At 42.5% G+C, this 23,431-nt stretch overlaps 2 protein-coding genes across 5 annotated transcripts in view; one reads left to right on the forward strand and one right to left on the reverse strand.

The window, feature by feature from the left end:
* The window catches only part of pgm5 (phosphoglucomutase 5), a 38,361-nt gene extending 17,898 nt beyond the window's left edge, over nt 1-20,463 (forward strand). The window contains exons 10-12 of one of the 4 annotated variants that reach the window (XM_034594863.1): nt 2,491-2,628; nt 5,082-5,189; nt 20,445-20,463. In XM_034594863.1, coding sequence (XP_034450754.1) covers nt 2,491-2,628; nt 5,082-5,171 — 228 coding nt within the window. In that variant the 3' untranslated portion in view covers nt 5,172-5,189; nt 20,445-20,463. Of the gene's footprint in view, nt 1-2,490; nt 2,629-5,081; nt 5,995-10,023; nt 10,088-20,440 lie in introns of those variants that run through there. The other 3 variants (XM_034594861.1, XM_034594860.1, XM_034594859.1) reach the window with 3 other exon arrangements.
* LOC117767334 (transmembrane protein 252-like) lies at nt 7,338-8,718 on the reverse strand. The gene is made up of 2 exons (XM_034594867.1): nt 8,297-8,718; nt 7,338-7,832 (listed from the first exon to the last, which is right to left on the reverse strand). Exons 1-2 carry the CDS (start codon nt 8,554-8,556, stop codon nt 7,586-7,588), a joined length of 507 nt encoding a protein of 168 aa, XP_034450758.1. The 5' UTR covers nt 8,557-8,718; the 3' UTR covers nt 7,338-7,585.
* Nucleotides 20,464-23,431: the final 2,968 nt, after the last annotated feature.

The following is a 23,431-nucleotide window of genomic DNA, read 5'->3' on the forward strand; positions in this document are numbered from 1 at the left end:
CTCCACCGCCAGTGTGTTTGAAGGGGTGGGGGGTGGGGGGGGGGGGAGTTGGCACATGGACACTAACACATATACACACAAAGACAAAGTATGTGGGATTTACACAGCAGTGGCATGGCAGCTTTTGTTGTTGGCTACTGAATTATTTCTGTATTGTCTGCATATTGATGGATGGATAGACAGACAGACAGATGGATGGATAGAAAGCCTTGTCACAGAACCTGTAAGACCTAAAGACTATTTATTGATGGTTGTTTTGTTACAAATGCAACACGTGTTTCAGCTTGGTCTATTTTAAATAAATTGAAATACAAGAAACTGAACTTTAAAGTTATGTTGATCATAAAGTTTGTCTACAGTCTGTTTCATCTGCTGTTAACATGGTGGCAGTATGTCTTCAGTCTGTTGATCAAGTTGAGCAAATTGTCTTTGTCCTCAGATAAACTTCAGCAGTGGTTGTTTGGCAACTGGGTCAAACCGTGGGTTAAAATCGCTGCCGGATCATTTCGATAATTAGATTTTTGTAATTGATTTGTTTAATTTGAGCAGGATTACACAAAAAAACTACTCAATTTGATTCCCATTACACTTTTTGGAGGGGTGGGGCACGACCCGAGGAGGAACACATCAGATATTGGTGCAGATGCAGATCAGGGGTTCTGGATCTAGTGAATTTAATTGTGGTTTCATAAGGGGACTGATGGGCCTTTGGTAGAGATATGCTTGAATTTTGAATAAAAAAATGGATTTACTTAGTTTTGCCTCTTAGCATTAGATGGACAGACAGACACACTGTGGCTGGTATGGGTCCACTAAGGGTCTCTGAGATTGTTTTGCACAGGCATTAGTAAGCCTCCTGATAACTGCACCTCTATTGTTAGAGATGAGCTGACGTGCTCGCAGATAGACAGACAGTGAGAAAGACAGCCAGCCAGGCAGACGGACAGATGGACATCTCTCATTATCACTGTGTCTCTCTCCTCATCCAGACTCAGACATGGAGGAGGAGGAGGACAGCGAGCGGTCCAGAGTTACTTTCCCTTTCAGTGTCATGGTCTGTAAACAATGTGGCTGAGTCACAGTTTGAAGACGTTAACAGGTTTTACTCTGAGATGAGGTCACTGTCTTTTTACTACTTTAATAATTCACAAAACTCTTCTGAAAAGAAACAACATGTTCTCGCAGCAGAGTCAGTCAAGGTAATCGTGCAAAACGTATCTTTGGTGTGTTTTGGAAACCTCTTGTTCATGGTCCCCCACTCTTTTCTTTTTCTCAAAACACATCGCTGTCTTCCCCCCTGAGCTCGTCTCTGGCTCTAATGGGATGAGGAAAGAGGCTCTGTGGAATCCAGCACAGATAAGAGTCATCGCACATTCATTAGTCAAAAAGCCTTATCTCCCTTACGTCAGCCGGCGAGAGCTGTGGCTGGTTACCCCGACGCAACAATATCCTGTTTTTCCTGAAGATGTTGAGGTCAGGTTCAAGCACTGAACACGTTATCGAGGTTATGGAGGCAAAATAATGATGTTTCACAGGTTTGGTGGGAAATTGTCGCAAACTTAAATGGAGGTGAAGTAACACTGGGGTCCTGGCAGAGCTGTGACCTTATATAACTTTAGTAGAAAGCACTGGTCTGGATACAAGGACTCCGGAGTTTACACTGTAAAGGAATCCAATCTCAACACTGTCCCAGACATACACACAATGTCAGTGACATCTAGTGGATATGTTTGGTTACTGCATATTAAATAACATGTCCTGTGTGAACGTTGCTCCATTAATGGCTCCTGTCTCTTTTTGTCAGTGGCACCAATTTCACTAGTTGCCTGTTTGATACGAGCGGATAAATGTTTCATACTCTAATCAATACCAAATTTCTGATATTTAAAGATTTATTTTGTAGGACGAAGCTCATAATGTGTTAATGTTGTATGTAGTATTTAGACTGAAGTTGAATATTAAATTAAGTTTAGTTTAATATGCATTATTCATGAGATTATTCAGTTGATCCTGTTAGTGACAATATAACAAGTCCATGTACCGAATGTCAGAATCTCTTCATTAGGTTAGAAATGTGTCATTTGTTTATTTTCATTTACCTTCATAGGGAAGTTTATGGGAAATCAGAGGCCTTTTTTGTTTGTTAATTAGGACATTGCTTTTCTCTGAAGAAATAAATAGAAATAAACTGAAATAAAAGTGCTGTTTTGTATTTTTAAACTATAACTTGGACACGGTGCCGCTGCCTTTTCTTGGGATTGGGAAGACTGGGTAAAACTAATACATGTTACTGTATATCCAGGTTTCTCCTGGGCCAGGGCCATTACACATGTTACTATAAACTGAATGATTAGGAATTGGCTGTTTGTATAAGATGGTAATGAAAGTAAACATGGAAACTCTTTCAGCTCTGGTAACGTGTGATCTGCACTGGTCATTCATTTATAACATAATAATTGATTGTGGAATCCTTGCTTTTTGTGTTTCCAGGGTTTAAGGATCGTCTTCACCGATGCGTCACGCCTGGTGTTCCGGATGAGCGGCAGCGGCGGGGGAACGGGCTCCACAGTTCGCATTTATGCTGAGAGCTTCGAGAGAGACGCTGAGAGACACAGCAGAGAGACACAGGTAGAGAGAGGACGGGACAGTGTGTCTGTCTGCTTCTTCTGTTTGAGTTTATAGTCTATATACTGTTATGTGTATATATACAGTACATCTGTCTGTAACAGTCTCAGAGGCCACCTGAGTCCAAGTGATTTGATCTCGATGTGACACTGTGTATGTGACAAGTTGATCGACCTGTAGACTTTGGAGTGATAGGGACAATACCTTCTCATGTAGTTATGTTTGTCGGGACAGGTTGTGCACTTTAACCAAAGCCAGGGGCTGTAAAGCTGCAGTCACGATGGCTGCACAGCCTCATTTAGGTTTGGCCGCCAAACTGCACAACATCATCAAACAATGGGTCCTTGTACCAATAGAAATTACACATATTTTACCAAAAGACAAAGAGGACAAACAAAGGACAGCAAGTAATGTCTAACTTTGTGTCTTAAATAAATACTTTACTATCAGAGTTGTATTCCAGCATTGCTAATACGTATTCGATATATTTTTTGTCTTAATTGTGGAAAAGAATATAAATATTATAACCATAATTTTGACAGTGTTTTTTGTGTGTGTAGCTAATGAAAAACAGGCTTCATTCATTTAGTATTGACTATAACTGCGTAGCATTCCTCTGGCTTATTTCACCTCCTGCTATACTTCTTCTGGTATTTTCCCTGTCTCCTTGTGTGACCTCCACGGAACCCTTTGAACAATCTATCATTGATATTAGATCATGAATAATAAAATCATAATACATTCATATCATCTGCCCCTTATCCGACGCACATAAATCACCAGGGGACATACATGATTAGCCAACATGCTTATTAGGCCGAGATTAAAGAAGCACCGCGGATTCGTTTTTATATATATAGCACTGAGAGGAGCAGCAGAGCCACAGGCAGCAGAAATGACATCCTTGACTTTCATGTAGTTGTGTTTGTGTGTGTTCCAGCACATGACCCTATGCAACGAATCTAACATCGTGACACAGAACTCCTGAGTCAGGTCAAATAGATCCTTATGCAATCCTGCACAGAGCACATAAGCAAAAACAAACACACTGATAAAACTATACATGCTGTGTAGAGGGAACATCCTGTTATTTCTTCTTTGTCTTCATACATTCTTCAGATTTTATTTTATTTTTAGACGTGTTTTCTTTAAGTCATTTTTCCCCCCTCTGTACCTGATCCAGTTAAAACTCTTCTCATGGCCCAACTCAACATTTCCTCATGGCTGATTTCTTTATTACACCATGAGTCTTCCTGGCCTACAAACTTTATGAATGACTGATCTGTAACAAGTAACAAGAACTGGTCGACACACAAGGCCATATAGCCTCTGTAAAGTTCTCTTTACATGCCTTATTACACAGTTTTATAGGATCAGGATGACACAATTCAAACTAGGTTACTGGAATCTGCGTCACAAACTCACATGGTATCTACAAAACACTGTGTGTGCTGCTCTGCACAGGAAAACAAAGGTTTACTCAAAGAAGTTCTCATCACTAATTGTAATTTAATGTGAGAGGCTGGGTGTAAGGATCAGATGGTTAAAGTTGTGCTACGGCTGCTTAGAATGTAGTTTTTGAAGTTTACAAACTGTCAGATAATTGTTATAAAGTTAAAAAAATCGATTATAAAGAACCGTTGTCAGACATGAACTCAAGAAAATGTCTGGGAAATTGGTTCGGTTTCTCTCTCACGTACGAAGAGCGCAGCAGGAGATTCTACGGGTCAGACGCGTTCACAACAACAGGAAAATGCCCAGAACCTTCAGGCGAGGGGCGGCACCCTGGTAGAGTACGCAAGAGGCGGGACACGACAAATGAATTCCACTGCGGAAATCACAAGTTGTTGTTAACAGCACCGTAAGCTCACAAATGTCATCCTTCCAAGTTGAGATCTTCGTCTTCCACCTTCATGGCTCCTCTTTTTCATCCTGAGATAATCTTCTGCTTTCATTTCGGTTGCATGTTGGAAACGTCATCAACATGCCCACTAAAGGAACTTCAGTAGTCAAAGGTGCAAACAATGCAAATAAAAATTCAGGAACACTTCACAAGTCCTCAAAATAAAACAGAAAAACAGAGACAGAAAAATACAAGTTGTACATTGTCATTTCAGAGTGCTGTGATCTTTAAGATTTTTCCTCCAGAGCTTGAAACATGTTCCCGAACCAACTGCAGCAGGGTAACATCAGAGTTGCGTAAACTTTATGATCATAAAAGAAACGCACCCTAAATTTGTTATATGTATTGATCGCTTTTTAGGTGCTGCACAGCAAACTTCGTTGTACTATTTTGTGCAATGACAATATAGCTTCTGATTGTGATTCTGATAAATCTCCACGTGCGCCTTCACATTCCAAAGTTCCTCGCTGCTTGATTCAAAACATCCTTGTTGAGTAATCCCTGCATTGCAAATGTTGTGCGAGCCATGAGCTGTACGTCTCTCTCTCTGCAGGTGGTGCTGGGTCCTCTCATCGCCATCGCCCTGAAGATCTCCAGCATCCACGAGCGGACGGGACGCCGCGGCCCAAACGTCATCACATGAGCGAGCAGGAAAACACACATGCACATGCACATTCATCCACCAGCTCACACAGACACCAATCCCCTCAAAGCTTCTCTGTAGCTTCAGTTTTCATTTTTTTCATTTTTCCTTTAATGACGACTCAACGGAGGCTGCAGGAGTTTATCTCTGAAAAAGAAAATGAATGTTGCACGCTATTATCTCACCTGTGCATTGACCACTAGTGGAAACCATAGCATGGTGTCTCAACCAGGGAGGCTATTTAATTATCTCTTGGGATTAATAGTGAAACATGTGTCAACAGCAAACAAGTTCTGTGCAGACTGACGATTAATGTTTGTGCCTCGCTTTTATCAAAGAGAAATTGTCCGTTTTGTAACTCACGCTGGTTTTTGTATAACGGTGCAGTGTTCACTTTTCATGTTGCTTCCCTTTCCCCCCCCCCATATACATTATGTCACAGTGTATTTTTTTTTTTTTTTTTACAACCATTTCATGCAGAAGTAATCATTTTGTCAAAGCGTGAAAATAAAAGCGACATTGCATCACAGCTAATACAACATAGTGAAGGGAATTACAGTGTTTGAAGTAGAAGCATATCTCGCTGCATGAAGACGTGGGGAGTTTTCACACTCATGTTTACTGCCTGAGGAGCAAATGTAAAATAATGGCGCCTCAGCAAGAAAAGGAATGAAGGAGAGGAAGAAAAATATATTCTAAAATGATTTTACTCTTTTCCTTTAATTTGTCAGTTTAGGCCTTTGGGAATGCCACATAACCACATTTGAATATATTATTTCTTTTTCTTTTTTTTAAAAATCCCAATAAACTTTTTTTTGTGTGTGTAGCGGTTGCCTTTTATTTCTAATTGAATCGGACAGCTCTAATGGGGACAAATAAAAACACATCAGAGTGAGATATGTCGCCCTCGGGCATATTTTGGATTTTAATTAAACAAATTCCTCATAATTAAGAGCCCTGTGTTGTGCGGATACTTTGCACGGTGATTGAACATCCTTGAGGAGAAGTGCTGGCTTTTGTTTGGCGAGTGCGGCACCTGTTTGGGGCCGAGTGTGGGAACCCGTGGAAGCTGTTGTGCGGCGATAAGCAACGAGGAGGCTTTATCTTTATATGGCCTGAATGAGACGCAGAGAGCAGATCTCATAAACACACTGATTGCCGTCATTTTGAGTTGAGGATTTGCCAGTGGATATCCGCAAGGATGCGTTCACTCAGTCAGACATTACCTGTCAGCCATTACAGGTTATTGCCTCATACGGCTGCTTCATAATCAGTGGTTCTTTCTGAGGCTGGACGAGGATCAACGCCACTTTATTACCTTTTCAATTTGTTGCTCGGAAGACGGTTTGAGTTTCAGCTGAAATGATCCATGTGTCAGAGATTTGTGTTAAATAGGCAGAAGCAGAATTAGATGAAACTGTTACTTTTAAAGTACTTGGTCAATTTGAACAGGGTCAGTTGTCAAAAATGTACAAGCTTCAAAGTTGCACAGCCGAGCACATTAATGCTCCACCAGTGTTTTTATTGTGGTGAACAGCCTGTTAGCACATCTCCTGATGCCACACCTTTATTGAGTGTAAACTTATTTCACAATGTCCCGATTGTAATCACCAGCTCAGTGCATCAGATATACTTTATATCTGTTGTTCCTTATATTAAATAGACAGTCTTCATGTTGTCTATTCCAGCCACTTGGAAAAATCTACACATTGATTTTTACTTGACAAATCCTCATTTGGGAGGGGGCACCACTGTCACCTCATACCAAGAAGGGTTCGAGTTATAGATGTATAGTAGTTTTTATAGTTGTAGAATATATGCATATACTTAACTTAAAAGTTTATGGTTGTTGGTTTGATCTAATTGTAAATGTAATGTAGTAATGAAGGCTAATTTATGAAGTGATGAATTGTTATTATATAAAAACATCTTAAAGCGTGTAAATAGACATTATCCCAAGTTTGGCTAAATATTGAGAAAGAAACATTTTGAGGACTTGGGTTTTTTATTCTATAACACAAACGTCACGAGAACAGGCGTCATTAACTTCTAAACATAAAGGAATGTTTGATTTCAATAGTGCACAAATAGGAACAATACAGTGCAGGTAAAAGATATATATACAAGTAATTCACATGTCCATCCATTCACCAGGTTGATACTGTTAAGGAACCACAGATTTAGAGTAACATCAACACAGATCCACAGTTTACCTGAACAGCCAGTACTTCTATAAATCCCTCCGGGCTGAAACAAGCCTGAGCAGTTTGTTCAGTCGATAGAGTTCGGAGGTTAAGAGCTGGATGTGGATCCATGGCACAAAGGTGATGTCAACACGTCTCTGTGGGCCATCGTTGGCAGCCGAGCCATCTCTCGACGAGTCTTTTCTATTTTTTCTGGAACTGGTCGACATCTCATCTCTCAGTCAGTGGCGTTTCTCCCCTCAGCTCCTCTGCACCCCCCTGTCCCTGCTGCCCCACCTGACTGTACCGAGGAGGCTGCTCCCAGCTCCACGTGCAGTCCGGGGCCTGGGAGCTGTCCTGGCTGTACAGAGGAGGAGCGAGGCTCATCTCAACATCCACAAACGCAGACTCGGGGGGTGCATCCGAAGAGACCTGGCCTAGCTGGGAGTCCTCGTACGACGGGGGAAAGGAGCCTGGTCTGCAGAGGAAAAGACAGGGTGTTCGTTTTGTGTTGCTTTGTTTGTTTTACAGGGACGATGCACATGATTCAACACGGTTTTATCATCAGAGAAAGAGAAACAGAACTAATCTGTAAAGATATGCATTATCTGTTGTTCCAGGCCAGATGTTGAAAATTCACATAAAAAAATAGAACAAGGGTTAAAATGAGATTAGAGATAGATAACAAATGATATGTGAAAAATTGTTTTTGTCAAGGTTTTGATGTGACATTTTCCCTGTGGTTTCCTCCACGAGGCACTATTCTAACTTTACGTAACTACTTTTATATTTCAAACAATTTTTATTGGAACTTTTATGCAAAATAAATGAATGAGATTAAAATGCTTAAAAGTTCCATATTGTAGAACAATAACCAGGTTATTTCATTTAATGTTTTTCATTAAAGTCAAATTACAGTGTCGTCATTCTTATTACAGTTACCTGTCTATGGTGTAGATCTGCTGCTCAGGTGCTCGTCTCTGGTACATCTTGGTCTTTATGCTGTGACAGATGTTCCAGAAGAACCCGATGAGGACCACCATGAGGCCGAAGAGGATCAACAGATAGGCAGGGACGGTCTTCCAGGTCAACTTTAACTCGGTCTGCACGGACAGCAGGTAGACCCCGATGAGCGTCATCCCGTTGCCCAGGCAGGACAGGATGATACAGGCCAGAGACAGCATCTGCTTGATCGCATTCATGATGATTTAACTCACTTGTCGTCTTTTTGCCTGTCCCTCCTTTTTTGTGTCTTCCAATTGAGAGATGGAGAAAACTTTTAAAAGTCCTGATGACACTGACTTTCAGTTATATCCCTTGGTGCCTGTTCAGGATAAAGCGATGCTAGAGTCACCTATACTAGAAACAAGTCACCTCTTCAAATCTGAACACATTTGTGAGTTTCTCTGCCACCTCCCCGTTGGAATGTTCCTCCCTCCTCGGTTGTATATTAACACAGTATTAATCTGGGGTCAGAGGGATGAGCGAGATAGAGCTGCTACAGGCACAGACACATTGAGGAAATTCTTTTGTCTGAGAGCTGATAAGAAAACAATACAGCCGACTTGGTGGTGGACGGACGTGGCCTCCACATCTCAACATAACGGCTCCGTGTTGCGTGCCTTTTGAGCATCTTTCACCTGGGAATTCTTTGAAGCCTAGGTTATTCTTTCAACTTAACCCTTCGATACACAACATGGGTCAAAAGTGACCGGGGTCAGTTTTTATTTTCTATATATTTGTAGTGTTTCAGGTTATCCCCAATTAACTTGTTTTTGATCATAACAAATCCTTCCATAACAATTTTCCTTTGTTACTTTTTGCAATAACATTTTTTGACTATATGATAAGTCATGACGCTGCATCATGAATGGTGCGCTCAACCATTCTCGTATGGAGATATGAATGAAATCCATCCTCACCCCTTCCAACCCTTGTCTTGAAAGCAGCAGTCATCAGGGCTCTTCTTGCTGCTCAGAGATTGTAAAGGTTTTATGAATCCTTATCGCTCTTATAGATGCAGAGTTTATCCCCTGAGCTTGGCAGTGTGTTGTTGTTTTTTTGGCGACAGGTTAACACACCCCTGCGCTTGATGCCCACATCAGATAGTGAACGGCTAATAGGTCACAATCACCAAGTAATGAGTGTTAATGGTGGCACTTTGCTGAGCAGATTGTGAATCGTCTGGGCTGATCTACACGTTCAGATGTAAGGCGAGACCTTTTTCATAATGATGACGTTAGCAACACGTCCCTGTGTGAGAACATAGGGTATTTTGTGACAACTCTATCTTCTCTTATCACAGATGGCCTGCACTGATAGGCACCGATGAGCTGACCCATAAAAGAAAAGAGACAACAGGTGGATGACTCTGCAAAATGCTGCACGCTGCACAGCAGATAATCAGAAACAAGTGGTCGCCTGTGCTGCGGTGCAATGCTCATCTGGGAGTGTGTTATTGCTCCGGGGGATTTCAGTGTCTGCGTCCTTCTAACAGATCCACTGTTGGTGAGAAATGCTGTTTCAAAGTGTTCTTCTGCGCTCGTCCTCTAGAGGCTTGTTTTATTTGTATAAATTCACTGTATGCAAGCGTGTGTGTGTGTGTGTGTGTGTTTATGTGCCCACGGCGGAGGAAGCAGTTGGTGGTCTGATACGGCCCTGTCTGCCACACACACACACACACACACACACACACACACACACACACACACACACACACACACACACACACACACACACACACACACACACACACGTATATGTATTAACTTAACCAAATTCAAAGAAAATATACAAAATGTTATCATATTATATATCACTAATAGTATCGAGCACAAATACAAATTGGTGATAAGATAAATGAATAAAAACAATGTGAACCACCAGACCAGCTTTAATACTCAATGGGAGATTGTACAAGTCTGTCGAGCTCCATCTACACTGCAGGTATGAACACTATTCTTGTACGACATCTTATTTGTCCTGGTGTGGAGGTGGAGAACTCTCCCTGACACGTTGATGTTAACAGTTCAGCTGGAATGAGATCTGTAGAGTTGAAGGCTGTAGTTTACAGTACAATTCCCCAAGTCTGGGTGTAAGTACAGTACTTTATTGAATATTGTTCCCAAATTCTCCCTCCTCTCATTTTCTGTTTCTACTGCCAACTTTGTAATAAAAGAATCCGTCCATCCGGCGTACATCCATTACCTGTGCTGTTTATCCTTTGAAGGGTCACGGGGTCATCTGGAGCCAACGCCAGCTGACACAGGGCGAGGGGTGTGGTTCGCTCTGCAGGTCGCCAGCACATTGCAGGGTTGTAATGTAAGAATGATAATCATAATAATTTATCCAAGTATTGTATATTTGGCCTCAGCCTCAGTTTAATGAACTCACACTGTCAACATCTCTCACAGGAACTTTTAGTTTTTTGCGAAAACTTAGTTCCTAAAAATGAGTTTCTCTGAAAATTGTTGACTCTAATACCAGGAGAGTAAAAGTAAGTAAAGATGAAACTGAAAGGTAACATGATGATGACTATGGGTGATGCATTTACATATAAGTAATATTGTACTGTTGTACTTGCGAGTGGGGCTCATTTAAAATATTCAATATATATATATTAGCAATATAGATGGTAGTTTAATCTATAACATTGATATTTTATTCTATATGATAATTTATAAAATTTTGCATTTTATACAAATTCTTCATCTGTAGATACAGTACATCCCTCTGGACTGGAAGTGGAAGTATAAAGTGAAAAGATTCAAATAAAGTGCAAATAAATTTATACTTAAATGCCGTACTTGATGAACACAAACTTCCTTCCAACATGGAGGTTTTTCACTTGTAAACAACTAATAAATTCAATGTGTAATCTACTACATGTTCCAACCTTCACATTACCCTCCCTCTCGGTGTCACACACACATGAACCTCTTACACACACACACACACACACACACACACACACACACACACACACACACACACACACACACACACACACACACACACACACACACACACGCCTTCATTTGGACCTCATTATTGAGTGATAATTATAGACAGAGTGAGACAGAGATCCATTAGTGGTGAGGGAGTGACGAAGTGAAGGGCCGGTTATTCATTAATCAGCCGGACTCTGATGAGGAGCTGTCATCACCTCTGTCATTAACACACATCAGGGTCACACTGCACACTCAGCACTATGGTCACAGAGTCTGGACAGTGAGGACCCCCCCACACACACACACAAACACACACACACACACACACACACACATAGTGACTGGACATCAATTATTGGATTGTTTAGGCGATCAAGTAATATATACATATCTGCTTGTGCTAATGCATTGGCAGTAGCAGTACCGAGACAGGTCCAGTGGGGACACTATTGCTTTATTTTCTTTCTCCAGTGCCAGCGGCTGTGGAGCAGGAGCCCTGCAGCACTGACTGGTAACAACTATTACAACATCTTTATCATTTATAAGTGAAACAATCTTTTCTCGTCCTCTATTACATCTTTTTCAGAAGTTGTTGATCATCGGGCTGAACTCCCTCCGTACCTCAGTCACATGTGTAACTTTAATATGATCCATTTGGAGGTGCAGGCTCCTTCCTGCCTGGTTCTGATAACCGTGATGCACGATCATAAAAGGGTGGGGAAGTTTTTTTTTTTTCTTTCTCTTCTTCCACCCATTTTGTCACAGATTATAAATCTGCTCCGCTCCGACTGTTGGATAACATCTTTATACTGTAAATAACGATCCACTTCACTCTCCAGCCCTGGTGTCATTTTATTGTTTGGGAAATTCCAGATGAAAGAGAAATGTGAACCATGTACGTTAAAAGGAAACAGGCGCCTCAAAGGCAGCTGTGGCTCAGGAGGTAGAGTGGGTCGTCCACTATCCTGAAGGTTTGACCCCTGTCTCCCCCATTTCGTGTGTGAATGGCAAAGACTCCTCTGTAAAGCACCTACAAATCACTGTATAAATACTGACCACTTAAATTTGAAGGAAAAGAGCTGCGTAAAAAGTAGGCAAGGAGAGAGGGAAGGTTTTTGACTTTCACTCTGACTCTGTGTCTTTTTGTCTCTTCCTCTAAGTGGCTCTCCTGCCGCCCTCATCACGTGCGTCCCCTGATGTCAGGCCTGCTCTCGTCTGTAGTGTTTCACTGCTCTTTCCCGTAGTGGCCGTATAATACCTCGCAGTTGTCTGGACTAGGCCGAGGCAGGAGGGGATCAATGAGGAGATCGATAGGGTCCCTGGGAGTCCTAATAGCCCTGTTGCTGCTCCCTGACTCCCTGCCTGCGCTGCCTGATACAGCAGCACGTCGGCGGAGTGGTGGTGGTGGGGCAGACGCTGTATGTCTGTGTGTGATCTGAATCCAATCTACGACCCCCCGTGGACTCTATACTTACACTTTAGTCATGATACAGCACAAGTTGGGTCATCTGTGTTCCACTGGTGGAGCTGATGGCTGAGACTGATCTGTACGTGGCCTTCCAGCGAGTTCACATTCAGTCTCCAGCTCCCGTTCCCTGGAAGAAATCAAGAGGAAGATACTGAAGAAAGAATAGTTTATATTAGAACTTGTACTTGAATAGTTTTGAACTATACATTGACTTTTTTTAAAGTGACACTGCTCCAGCCTGTGACCTCTATGAATTAAGTTCATACAGGACGTTTATACAAGCCATGATTTATGTCTGGTGGCAAAATAAAGGACAGAAGCAAAGTGCAGTGTCCTGCAGGGAGCGAGGCACAAAGTAGAGGTGTGCAAGGTGAGGGCGGTGGATGGGTGACAGGCACATCTAACTTTATACAGGAGAAAGTTTAATTAAGTGTTTAAGTTGCCGTTAACCGTTGTGATTCCCAAACACCATAACTGCCATACACAGACATTCGATTTGATAACCTCGACCAAGGATGTGATATTTCCCCCCCTGTCCGTCTCTTTGTCTGTCAGCAGGATTACCCAAAAACTGCTGAACGGACTCTCATGAAACTTGGTGGAAGGACGGGACATGGGCCGGGACAGAACCCAATTTATTTTGGCGTTGATACAGATGAAGTGGCGGATCCAGGATGTGTTTCACTTTCTTTAACAGTGGGCGTTTTGGACACCAATTCCCTCGAGTAATGGTTCCCAACTTGGGGTTTGTGACCCTCAAATGGTTTGCAGGATAAATCTGAGGGATCGAGTCCTGATTAACATCAATAAAAAAAAGGAATTTAAAGTTTTCTGCTTCACATCTTCTGGCTTTTTGTAAAATCATTAAAGAAATGATAGTTTTACATCTTCATAATTCTTAATGACGGGAACATGAGTCGTGGGGGTGCTTGCAGATCACAGAAATAATTGACCTGTTACAAAGGGTCAGAAATAGATAAAAAAAAGCAAATGGCTCTTCTTAAAAGGTTGTGAATCACTGTCCTATAGAGAATAATTCATGCAACTTAATGAAAAAATCTGTAACATTCAGGGGACTGATATCCCAGCGTGTGAAATTTGGGTCTTGTTGGAGATATGCGATCTACTGAGTGGCATCCTAATATTTGTACAGTGTCTTCTGCAGCTCAGAGGGGAGCTTAGTCTCTGAAGGCGGAGAAACTAAACCCTGATGAAGCCTCTTTGCAAACTTGAGACATCGAGTCTGATTGATATACAGAAGTACTATTTCCCAGGCATGGCAGGTCTCCAGATGCATTGTGGGAACTGCCTGACCTGCTGTTTTGGAGCTTGAATCCTTCTAATCGATTGGATATCTCCGTCTCTGCTGTATCAACTTTGACTGTTCCGGTTTTTAATCTGTCTTCAATGAACCCCCTGAACTTTACACAATTATAATATTAAATTGTCTAGTTTTACAGTGTGTTTTGCTCACTGTCAGCAGAACCCATGAAAACACACAAACCGACAGTGCATTAGTTCATCTCCCGACACTTTCTGACTCCCCCATGTCTGTGGCTCTCAGACCAAATCCCACGATTCCCTCCGAGGACATAAATCTTTATAAATAGTTCACAAATATATATAAAAGTCTCAATAATTTCCTCTAACAGCGCGACACTGTGGTTTTTAGGAAACATCAGTCAAACAGGAGTAAATAGCACTTTTTCCTGGCTATTTTCAGCCACGGCTCAGCCAGTGCAATGGTGCGTGGCTCAATGTGTTTTTAATAGTTTTTGGATGACGGAGGTTTGTGGCACAAATGAAAAAGCTCCACGAGGCTTCGGATTCACAGACAACACTTGTTAGCAGGATCAGTGCGTGTTTCCTTTTCATCTTTTCACGGGATTATCTTTTGACAATAATATTACTTTAGTATTTTGAGTAATATTTTTGTTTCAATGTCCCACTTGTGGACAAAAGGTTTAAAACATCTCTGTTTTCCAGGCTGTTATTTATATTTACATAGATAATTTCAGTGATTGCCAAATTAAAATAGAGAACAAATAATTAGTAGATGTTTTAAACAAGAAATTTTGAAAAATAATTTAAAGGAAGGGAATCTTTTTTTAAATTAAATTCATTTATTATTTTTTACGAATCCAACAGCCATAAACACATCTGACGTTCTTTCTATGACGGAGATGAAACTTAAAGTTTGCCCACGTACTGTTTCAGAACTTTACACTAATGTGTTTAACTTGTATAGTTACTTTCACCTTCTGTCCAGTTTGTCCCGAACCAGCTCCACCACGAGGTTTGAGGCTGGAGGCTGAGCTGCTGCTCCTTCATGTGAAGCCATCGTCTGGTTCTTTTCTTCTAATGTTTTGGGTCATTATGTTGCTGTAGGACGAAGCCCTGAGCAACCAATCTGTCTTCCTTTGTTACTTGTCTTTTTCTCACTATCCTGACAGCGATATAGAGCAAAGTATGGTCCTAATGATGCATCAGAGGCTGGAGAAACACAGTCCAACACTTTGTACAGACAAAGGGTTTGTGTGTCAACAGAAGTTTACGCTGCTGTCGGAATCGTTTGCATGAACTCTCCTGGCTTCATTACTCCTGTCCATTTGTGTATTTGTTTGTTTGCAAATATAAAAATAACGTCAGATTACCACAAAACCTGACAGAGGTTTACTTTTTGTTGCAGCTTGCACCATTTGCTCAAATTTAAAAGTTTCTTCTAAAATGTAAAATTTTGCTCAAAAACAATTGTTACGAATGTGTGTGTGTGTGTGTCTGCGTGTGTGAGCACTGTATTCCTGAATGTGCATGTGTCACTTCAGGGTTTAATCACTGTCACAGTTGTGTGTTGTGTGTGTACATGTCTGCCCTCAGGGTGCAGGCTTTGTGGGCTCAGAACTGACAATGTACAGACTTTACACCGACCTTAATGTTTTTAATGAACTGTTACTGTCCCCGCCCCAAACACCAATTAGCTGTAAGTGTTTTAACAGTTTGAGCATATGGGTTTGAATTTAGCATGAGCATCCAATTAAACTGGAGAAACTGCTTCTGTAGTTTTTGCAAATCAAAATAATTTTCTGGAAAATAATATCCATCTGCTTAATATCGATGACATCAGAGCAGCTTCCTGATTGGTCAAATGAACAGGATTACACTAACATGGTGTTAAAATGACTAATTTCAGCCTAATGACGGATTTTCAAGTGGAAAAAAAACAATATAATTACACTCTTAGCTCATTTGCGTTGGCCACCACTGAGATTTGACTAAAACAAACACATTATTTCCGTGTTTGATAAAACAGGAAGACATTTGCTTGTTTTTGCATACTACCCAAGATATATCTATGATTTGTAGCAGTGTATCTGTGTATCAAATCCCTGTGCCTGCACTGATATTTACACCACGATGCAGTGCAGGTTCTCTCGCTGCGCCCACTCGAAAAATTAGTTGCGAAAAAGTACAATACATCAAGACTGCCGGGGCTCGCTGCTCTCCGAACGCCCCGCTGGTTTCCCAGATCATCAGGCCTCACACTGGCACCTCGGTGGTAATAAATGTGTGACGTCGGTGTGTCGGTGAGGAACGCAGCCACAACAACATGATTGCAGCTAAGTGGGTTTTGTTGTCTGAATATCAAGATTTAGGAGATCGGTAATCACAGGAACAAGATTTCTCAGCCGTTGGGTCATCGCTGGGTTTCCCTTATGCATCGAAAACAGATGGGGGGAAAAAAGACCATAAATAAGCACCTGGAGGCTGCATTTGAGAAGTTAAAATATTCCAAATGTTGAGCTGTACACTCAAATACTTAAATCACAATGGAAATACTTTTATTGGAGTAGTGATGAGGCCTCTAGTATAAGCAGACAGTCTGAGTTACAGGACATGGAACAGCACTGGGTGGGTTTCCGCTTCCCATTACTCAATCATGTCAGGATCACTAAGTCTAATTAAACCTAGAGAACATATGCAGCGTGGAGTAGCCGCACCCCCATCTGACAATATGCCTCTGCAGTCCATTACAGCCCTCCACAAAATAAGCCTGTGATCCCAGTCATACGCCGCACATACATCACATCACATATTGCGGATCGTGAGGATGTAAAGTTCAAAAGATCCGCGGCGGAATCATGTTGGAGGCAGATGTTGCGCCCATATATCGAGAGTTCCTCCCCGCAATACGCTCCTCCTGGGTAGGATGATAGGATGATAAGGCCAGGGACGTCTTGCACGGGCCGGGGGGAGAGGTAATAATCGCAGCGTATAATTCAGGATAATGAAGGCTCCACCACTAGATCAGCCATAAAGAATGATAGGGGAGGCAGACAGGGAGCCGCTCATGCGTTTGACCTCCACTGGCATCCCTCCACCTCCTATAAATTTGTGCTGCGGTTTGACTTCGGGCGAAGGGAAGGGAAAGGAAGGAGGGAGGCGAAGGGGAGAAGGAGATGGACAGATGTAGGGGAGGAGGAGGGAGAGAGGAGGTGAGTGACAGGATGAACACATGATTTGGCTTCAGCTGAGACAAAGAGGTCAAATCTTCTTCTTCGGATCTTTTGGAGAAATATCCTGAGACCACTGGGCCCAGAATTTACCTGAGAGGAGACGGAAAAAGAAGAATGACGCAATAATGCGATAATGATTCACGTCATCCGAGAGTGACATGCGCAAACGTACCCAAAAATAAACCCCGGCGTCCATTACCGCGAAATGAGAAAACACTGAGCCGCCTCTCGCACAACTCTCTCCCACTCGGTGCGTCCCTCCCTCTCGGTTTCCCCTCCAGTTCATTGGTATGCAGGCGTTGTGGTGGTATATTGTGGGCAGACTGGGCCGCGCTGCTCTCCTCTACATGTCTGCTAAATGACAGTAATTATTTTCCTGGGCTGCAGGCGACTCATGCATGTTTTATTTCCACCTCCACCTCCCCCATCTGCCTGCATGGCGATGCATGGCACACACAGTGGTGGAATGAAAAACAAAAAAAGAAAAAAAAAAGAAATCGGAGCATTTTATTTCTCTCCATACCTTCCTATGGGTCCCCACTGGGTTCTCCGGCCTCAGTTCTTTTTACTGAGGGGGCCTGCTCTTTTATGGCACATGGGGGGGTTTTGCAGCGACTGACAGATGCTGTTAAGCTGGTCTCATGATGGTCTAGACACAGATAAAGACAACTAATGGTGGTTTTGCGCACGCTGGCTGCTGTTGTAAGCATTTTGCCACAAAATGGCCACCATGTTTCAGTTCAGGTTCAGGTGTCACTTGGTGTTGGGGGGGGGGGGGGGGGACCGTGAAATCCATCAGTGCAGTTTCTCTTGAAGCTCCTGAACCTGCAAACAGCGCTAACCAAACTGTATGTATTCTGCTGTGACAGAACTTCCTTGTTGAACAATAGAAAACCAACCCTGTCAGAACTCAGTCAAGGTTGCCTGATGAATGCATCCCATTACATCTGGGGAAGGTTGTATTTTTCTTCTCTCCTCCCACCGCCGTGGCATCGTGTTGTGTGTCACGCCGTCCTGTGACATGCAGCTCGTTTGGTGCGACTCGGGGGATCTCTAATACCCCTGCAGCTTTCATAATGAACATGTGGCTTCTCTCTCTTGGGCACAATTTAGCGTAATTCATAAGCACGAGGACGGGGCATTAGCCAGATGGTGCTGTGGGTGGCATCCTTTCTCTGGCCATGCATTAGAACTGCGCCGGTGACAAAATTCCACTGTGAGGAGACCAACAAGGTATCTGCTTTCAGTTTGTGTGTGTGTATAAGTGGATAACTGGGATCTCCACAGCACTGATTTTCTCAGGGGGCACAAGTCAAATCGGAGAATTGAATAAATACAAGAATAAATTTCACAACGATATAAATATTAATAAATGTATGTGTCCAAACTAATCTGCAAAATGTTTCAAAAAGAAAATTGAAAACTGTTTCTGGAGACCACGGGGACTTGGAAAATCAAATTTACACCAGATCACTTTAGAGAATGAAATCGTTCTTGTTGTGTCCCACCTTTGAAACCTGACTTTAACTGCGTCAACTAAACAAAATAAATTATAATTATTTTTGGATTTTCCAATGTTAGATTTATATCCGCACCGAGACTTTATTTGGAGAACACTTAAACCCTTTCCTAACAAATAAAACCAGCCCTGAGGGAAGCCGCTGTACTGTACAATCTCCGTCCAGCTCCATATCAGTAATAATGTACGCATGTAGGCTACACTGTGCGGGTGTAAACAGGAAGCAGATGATCTACTGGTTACAGAAAATACTATGAACAAGAAAAATAAAAACAGGGATTTATTTTACTTGGACCAATGATGAGATGAAACTATTATTGAAAGTAAGTGTGTAGCCTATAACGCTTTGCCTTCACCCCTGGTGGACGAGTCACGACCAATCAGGCTGTGTCATTGTTTGAAAACATCCATACTGAAACACAGCCCCTGCATTTTCGAAACTGAAATGGGGAAAGTATAGTTTCTAAGTGTAAAGTGTGGTCGACAGGCGTAAATGTAGCGACAGTGAAGGGTTTTAAAACTAAAACATAGTGGTGTGGATGTAGCCTCAGCTTCTTTCACTTCATTGTTTCGGTTTTACAGTTAAAACTCTCTCACCACTCTCAATCACCACATCCATAGGAGGCGTTTTGGATTCAGTATCCATTTACATCCAAAATGATTTGAGAAACACAATAACTGCTCAGTATCAAACAACAGAAACTTAGCTGTTAGCTCGGAGCTGTTTTTGAGCTGGTGGAGACCAAAACAAAGCAAAAGGAAGGTGAATGTTGGATTCACATTTGCAAGTTGGACCACGGACCATATTTGCAAATATGACCACGGATGAATAATAAGGTTGTTCTGTGTTTGCTGGGTTTTAGGTTACTAAGGTTACTAGGTTAGTCTTTCAGCCTTATAAGGCCATGAAATGTCAAGTGTGTGATATTCAGTTTGTTGTATTTCTGTTCACAATTGACCAAATAAAACTACAATCACTGGAAAGTATCGACTTGACTCCTGTTTTGTCTGTTAAGTCACAGAAAAACTTGATTTTGAAATGTAAGACCAAATGAGAAAACTATGTTATAAAGATGATCTGTTTGACATTAAAAACAAAGGATGAGTCTCGATTGTTTGGATTTTGCTTTGGTCCCGAATAACTTTCTGCTGCTTTCTAATGAAACCCACGTAATCTCCAAATTTGGTGATATTGTATTTATCTAGATCCACTGAAGGGATTAAGTGTTTCTTCATGAGTTGAGAAACTTCTTCTCTTTGAGCTAAATAAACAATTTAAAATACTGTTGGATTTTCCCGATATGGGCTGTTTCTCTAACCTCATGAAAAGTTTATATTGTGAGGTAAGCATGTCGTTTTCACATGACAACATGTAAATATGTGTGTGCGTTGATTTTTACCAAATGATCAATCTAAATACAAACAATATCAACAAAGTAAAGGGCTTATGAATAAAAATCCAAAGTTTATAAAAGCTGAAAAAGAGGGTTTGTAAAAGGCACCAATTTCTTCAACCTGTTCATAAATTGAATGATATATCCAGACACACACACACACACACGCACACACACACACACACACACACACACACACACACACACACACACACACACACACACACACACACACACACACACACACACACACACACACACACACACACACACACACACACACACACACACACACATTCTGATCAGCAACTCGGCCTTGCGTGGCTCTCACTTCGTCAGTGGAGGTGTCAGGGTCCCCATGGCAACTGTATAATGGGGCAGGCCTAATTCAATCCCAGGGGCGAACAGTGGGCCTGGCGGAGACACAGAGGGAGAATTGGTCTGGGTCTGAAACCCATTCAAGTCAGAGCTGATGTGTTTTAGCCGCAGCATGCTCAGTCACCGCGGAGAAAACATTCTGTCTCCACTCGTACCCAACTTTCACATCCACTTTTAATCCCTTCTTTTGGCATGAGTCCGCTCTCTCCTTCCTTTCACTCCCCCTCTCTCTGATTACTGTATCCTCAAACCTCGCTCTCTCACTCTCTCTTTATCCAGTCGCCTCTTGGTGACTACACTTTCTCCCATCACCTCCTCGCCTTCCCCTTATTCCTCCTCGCTCCCCTCCTCTATCTCCCTCTCTCACTTTGGTCTCCATAAAATCGATACCTCATACACTCTCAGTCTCCTCACTTCTCACACCCTCCTCTCTCTCTCTCTCTCTCTCTCTCTCTCTCCCTGACATTCAGGCTCAGGAACCTGATAGGATTTCATTAGTGCCTCTGGATCTTGTTGTATTATTGTTATCCCTCCCTGAAGAAGACAGGGATTAGCACAGGGGCTGGAGACAACTTAAAGTAATAAGCCTGGAGCCGACTGTCCACAATCACACATGCACAGAGATACAGCGCACACTGGCTCGTATATACACCCACAAAAGGTGAGCCAGGGAAAGGAAGGAATAGAGGAGGCGGTAAGGATCCACATGCAAAAAAAAAGGGAGGAGGCAGGCGGGCACACTACCCCTATTGTTATTACCACACCAGACCAATCACACAGCCTCATACATGCAGCCCGGAGAGTGAGGCTGGAAGCTTGTTAGGGAGGGAACAGTATGTTACAGGGAGAGAATGGTGCGTAACTCCTGTCACTGGTTCTGCATATAGAAAGGCCTGGGACTGGCCCGGGGCTATCTGTGTTTGCAGATGGGGGAGGGGAGGAAGGAAGTGGGTAGATTTGCATCCCTTTGACTCTATATCTCTGCGCACCAGAGGAAGAGGGAGCGGGAGAGGGGAGGCTGTGTGAAAACACCCAAAAAATTACACAGAGAGAAAACTGTTGGTCGGTATTGCTGTTGGTGATTGGAGCTCAAGCCATGCAGGCATTTAATCCAGTCTGATTTACATACTGTAGTGTTCGCCACAGTTGCACTTGACATAAAGTGTTTTTCACTAATACCAACCCAGCCGCACTCACGAGAGGAGAGAGGAGCTGTGGAGCCGAGGCAGCTCCGCTCACACGGCCATGCACAGCCTCACAGATTGGCCATTACATTGACTTGAATAGATTTCTTGTGTGCATGAATAGCCCAGTGAGAAGAAGAAGGCGGGAAGAAAAAAAAGACTATGTTTCCTCTCCATGGGTTCATATTGATATTCATAGTGGCTCTCCGCCACGAGAGCACAAATGTCACTGAAAATGGCCTTGATATATGCTCTCATTCTCTCCTCTTCCTGTCGCTCCATCCCTCTTTCTCCCTGTCTCTCTTCCCCCTTCTTTGTTCGCCGGACGCATGCTGCCTGCTGCTGCCGGAAAAGAAAAGGAGAAAAAAGAAGGCAGTGGATGGATGACGGAGTGAGTGGGGGGGACATCATGCTGTTCCTCATTTAGGCTTTTAATCAAGGAGCGCTGGAATGTTAAAGCTATCTCTTCCTGCGACGACATCTAACCTTGATTGTGGTGTTGTTTGTTGGTGCAGGGCGGCCCTGGCTCCTCCGAACACACACACACACTATTAAATGTCACTTTACCTGGAATATGAGGCTCTCTTTGGCTTCGAGGGCTTTTCTGCAAGTCTAAAAGAATGTGGAGGCTGGCATGGAGTCAATTCCATCTCTCTCTCTCTCTCTCTGCAACGTCTTCATCAACATTTTGCCTTTGACAAACTACAAAACAGTGAATTCGGAAAAAAACAAAGACACAGCTTCCTGTTACACGAAAGCCATTAGGAGAGGAAAAGAGGAGTAAAGTGCGTTTTCCTCCATTTCCCAGCATTCATTATGACATTATAAACACTGGCAGACAGATTTAACGCCTTTGGACAGGCATCCGGCAGCGTGTTGGCAATAACAGTGAGAGATGAGGTGAATGTATTTTTGGGAATAGTCAAGTGTATGTGTTAATTGTCCTTGGAAACCATTGGATCACTGGCTGGGAAGTATCCGCACAGTGTTGGGATAAAAGAGGAGAAAGTGGTGTTATTGCTCAAAGTTTGTTTAACATGAAACTGTGAATAAAACCTTAATAAATCTGTCATAGCGATGAGACGGATATTCACACTTCAGGACCTAAAAAAGACTCACACAGACAATGGTAGCCAAGCTGCTACACAAACAAAAACCTTTTGGCTGTGAGGTGCATTGGAGACAGAGAGGAAAAAAAACCTTATCGTCAAAATGATACACATAAAACAAAACAACCCTGCAGAGGAGCCGCATATTCCCGAGCTCAGCTCCCCCGATCTGGTGTTGGTTCAAATGACATTTGGCTGACTTGTTATACATAGCTCGGTATCTTCCAATAGCTTATAATGATTACTGATATTGGAACCAATAAAACATTTGTGGGCCAGAAATTGTGAAAGAATAAAATTAAATGATGTGTGTAACTTTGTTCTAACATTTTATGTCCCTCCGAGGCTCGTTCCGCCTTGCCTGAAAACGGCGAGAATGTCAAAAGACGTAAAAAAGATGGCACCGCGGTGTGTGCTCAGGGTGTAAGTTATGGCCGTAACTTTCTCACTCTGTCAGGCGCTTTAACCGTCTGTCCTGGAGGACACATTAACTTGGTATCCTTAAATAAAGTCCTTTAAATAAAGCTGGGGGAGTTAAATAATGAGAAAGCTGCTCCCTCT

Source organism: Hippoglossus hippoglossus, chromosome 9, assembly GCF_009819705.1.
Source record: "Hippoglossus hippoglossus isolate fHipHip1 chromosome 9, fHipHip1.pri, whole genome shotgun sequence".
NCBI classification, from domain to species: Eukaryota; Metazoa; Chordata; class Actinopteri; order Pleuronectiformes; family Pleuronectidae; genus Hippoglossus; species Hippoglossus hippoglossus.

Excerpts from the sequence above, each read along its gene's own strand:
- LOC117767334 (XM_034594867.1), bottom strand. The coding sequence starts at position 8,556 with ATGAATGCGATCAAGCAGATGCTGTCTCTGGCCTGTATCATCCTGTCC. Across the intron at positions 7,833-8,296 it reads CAGATCTACACCATAGACAG|ACCAGGCTCCTTTCCCCCGT; the intron begins GTAACTGTAATA and ends TTTCCTCTGCAG.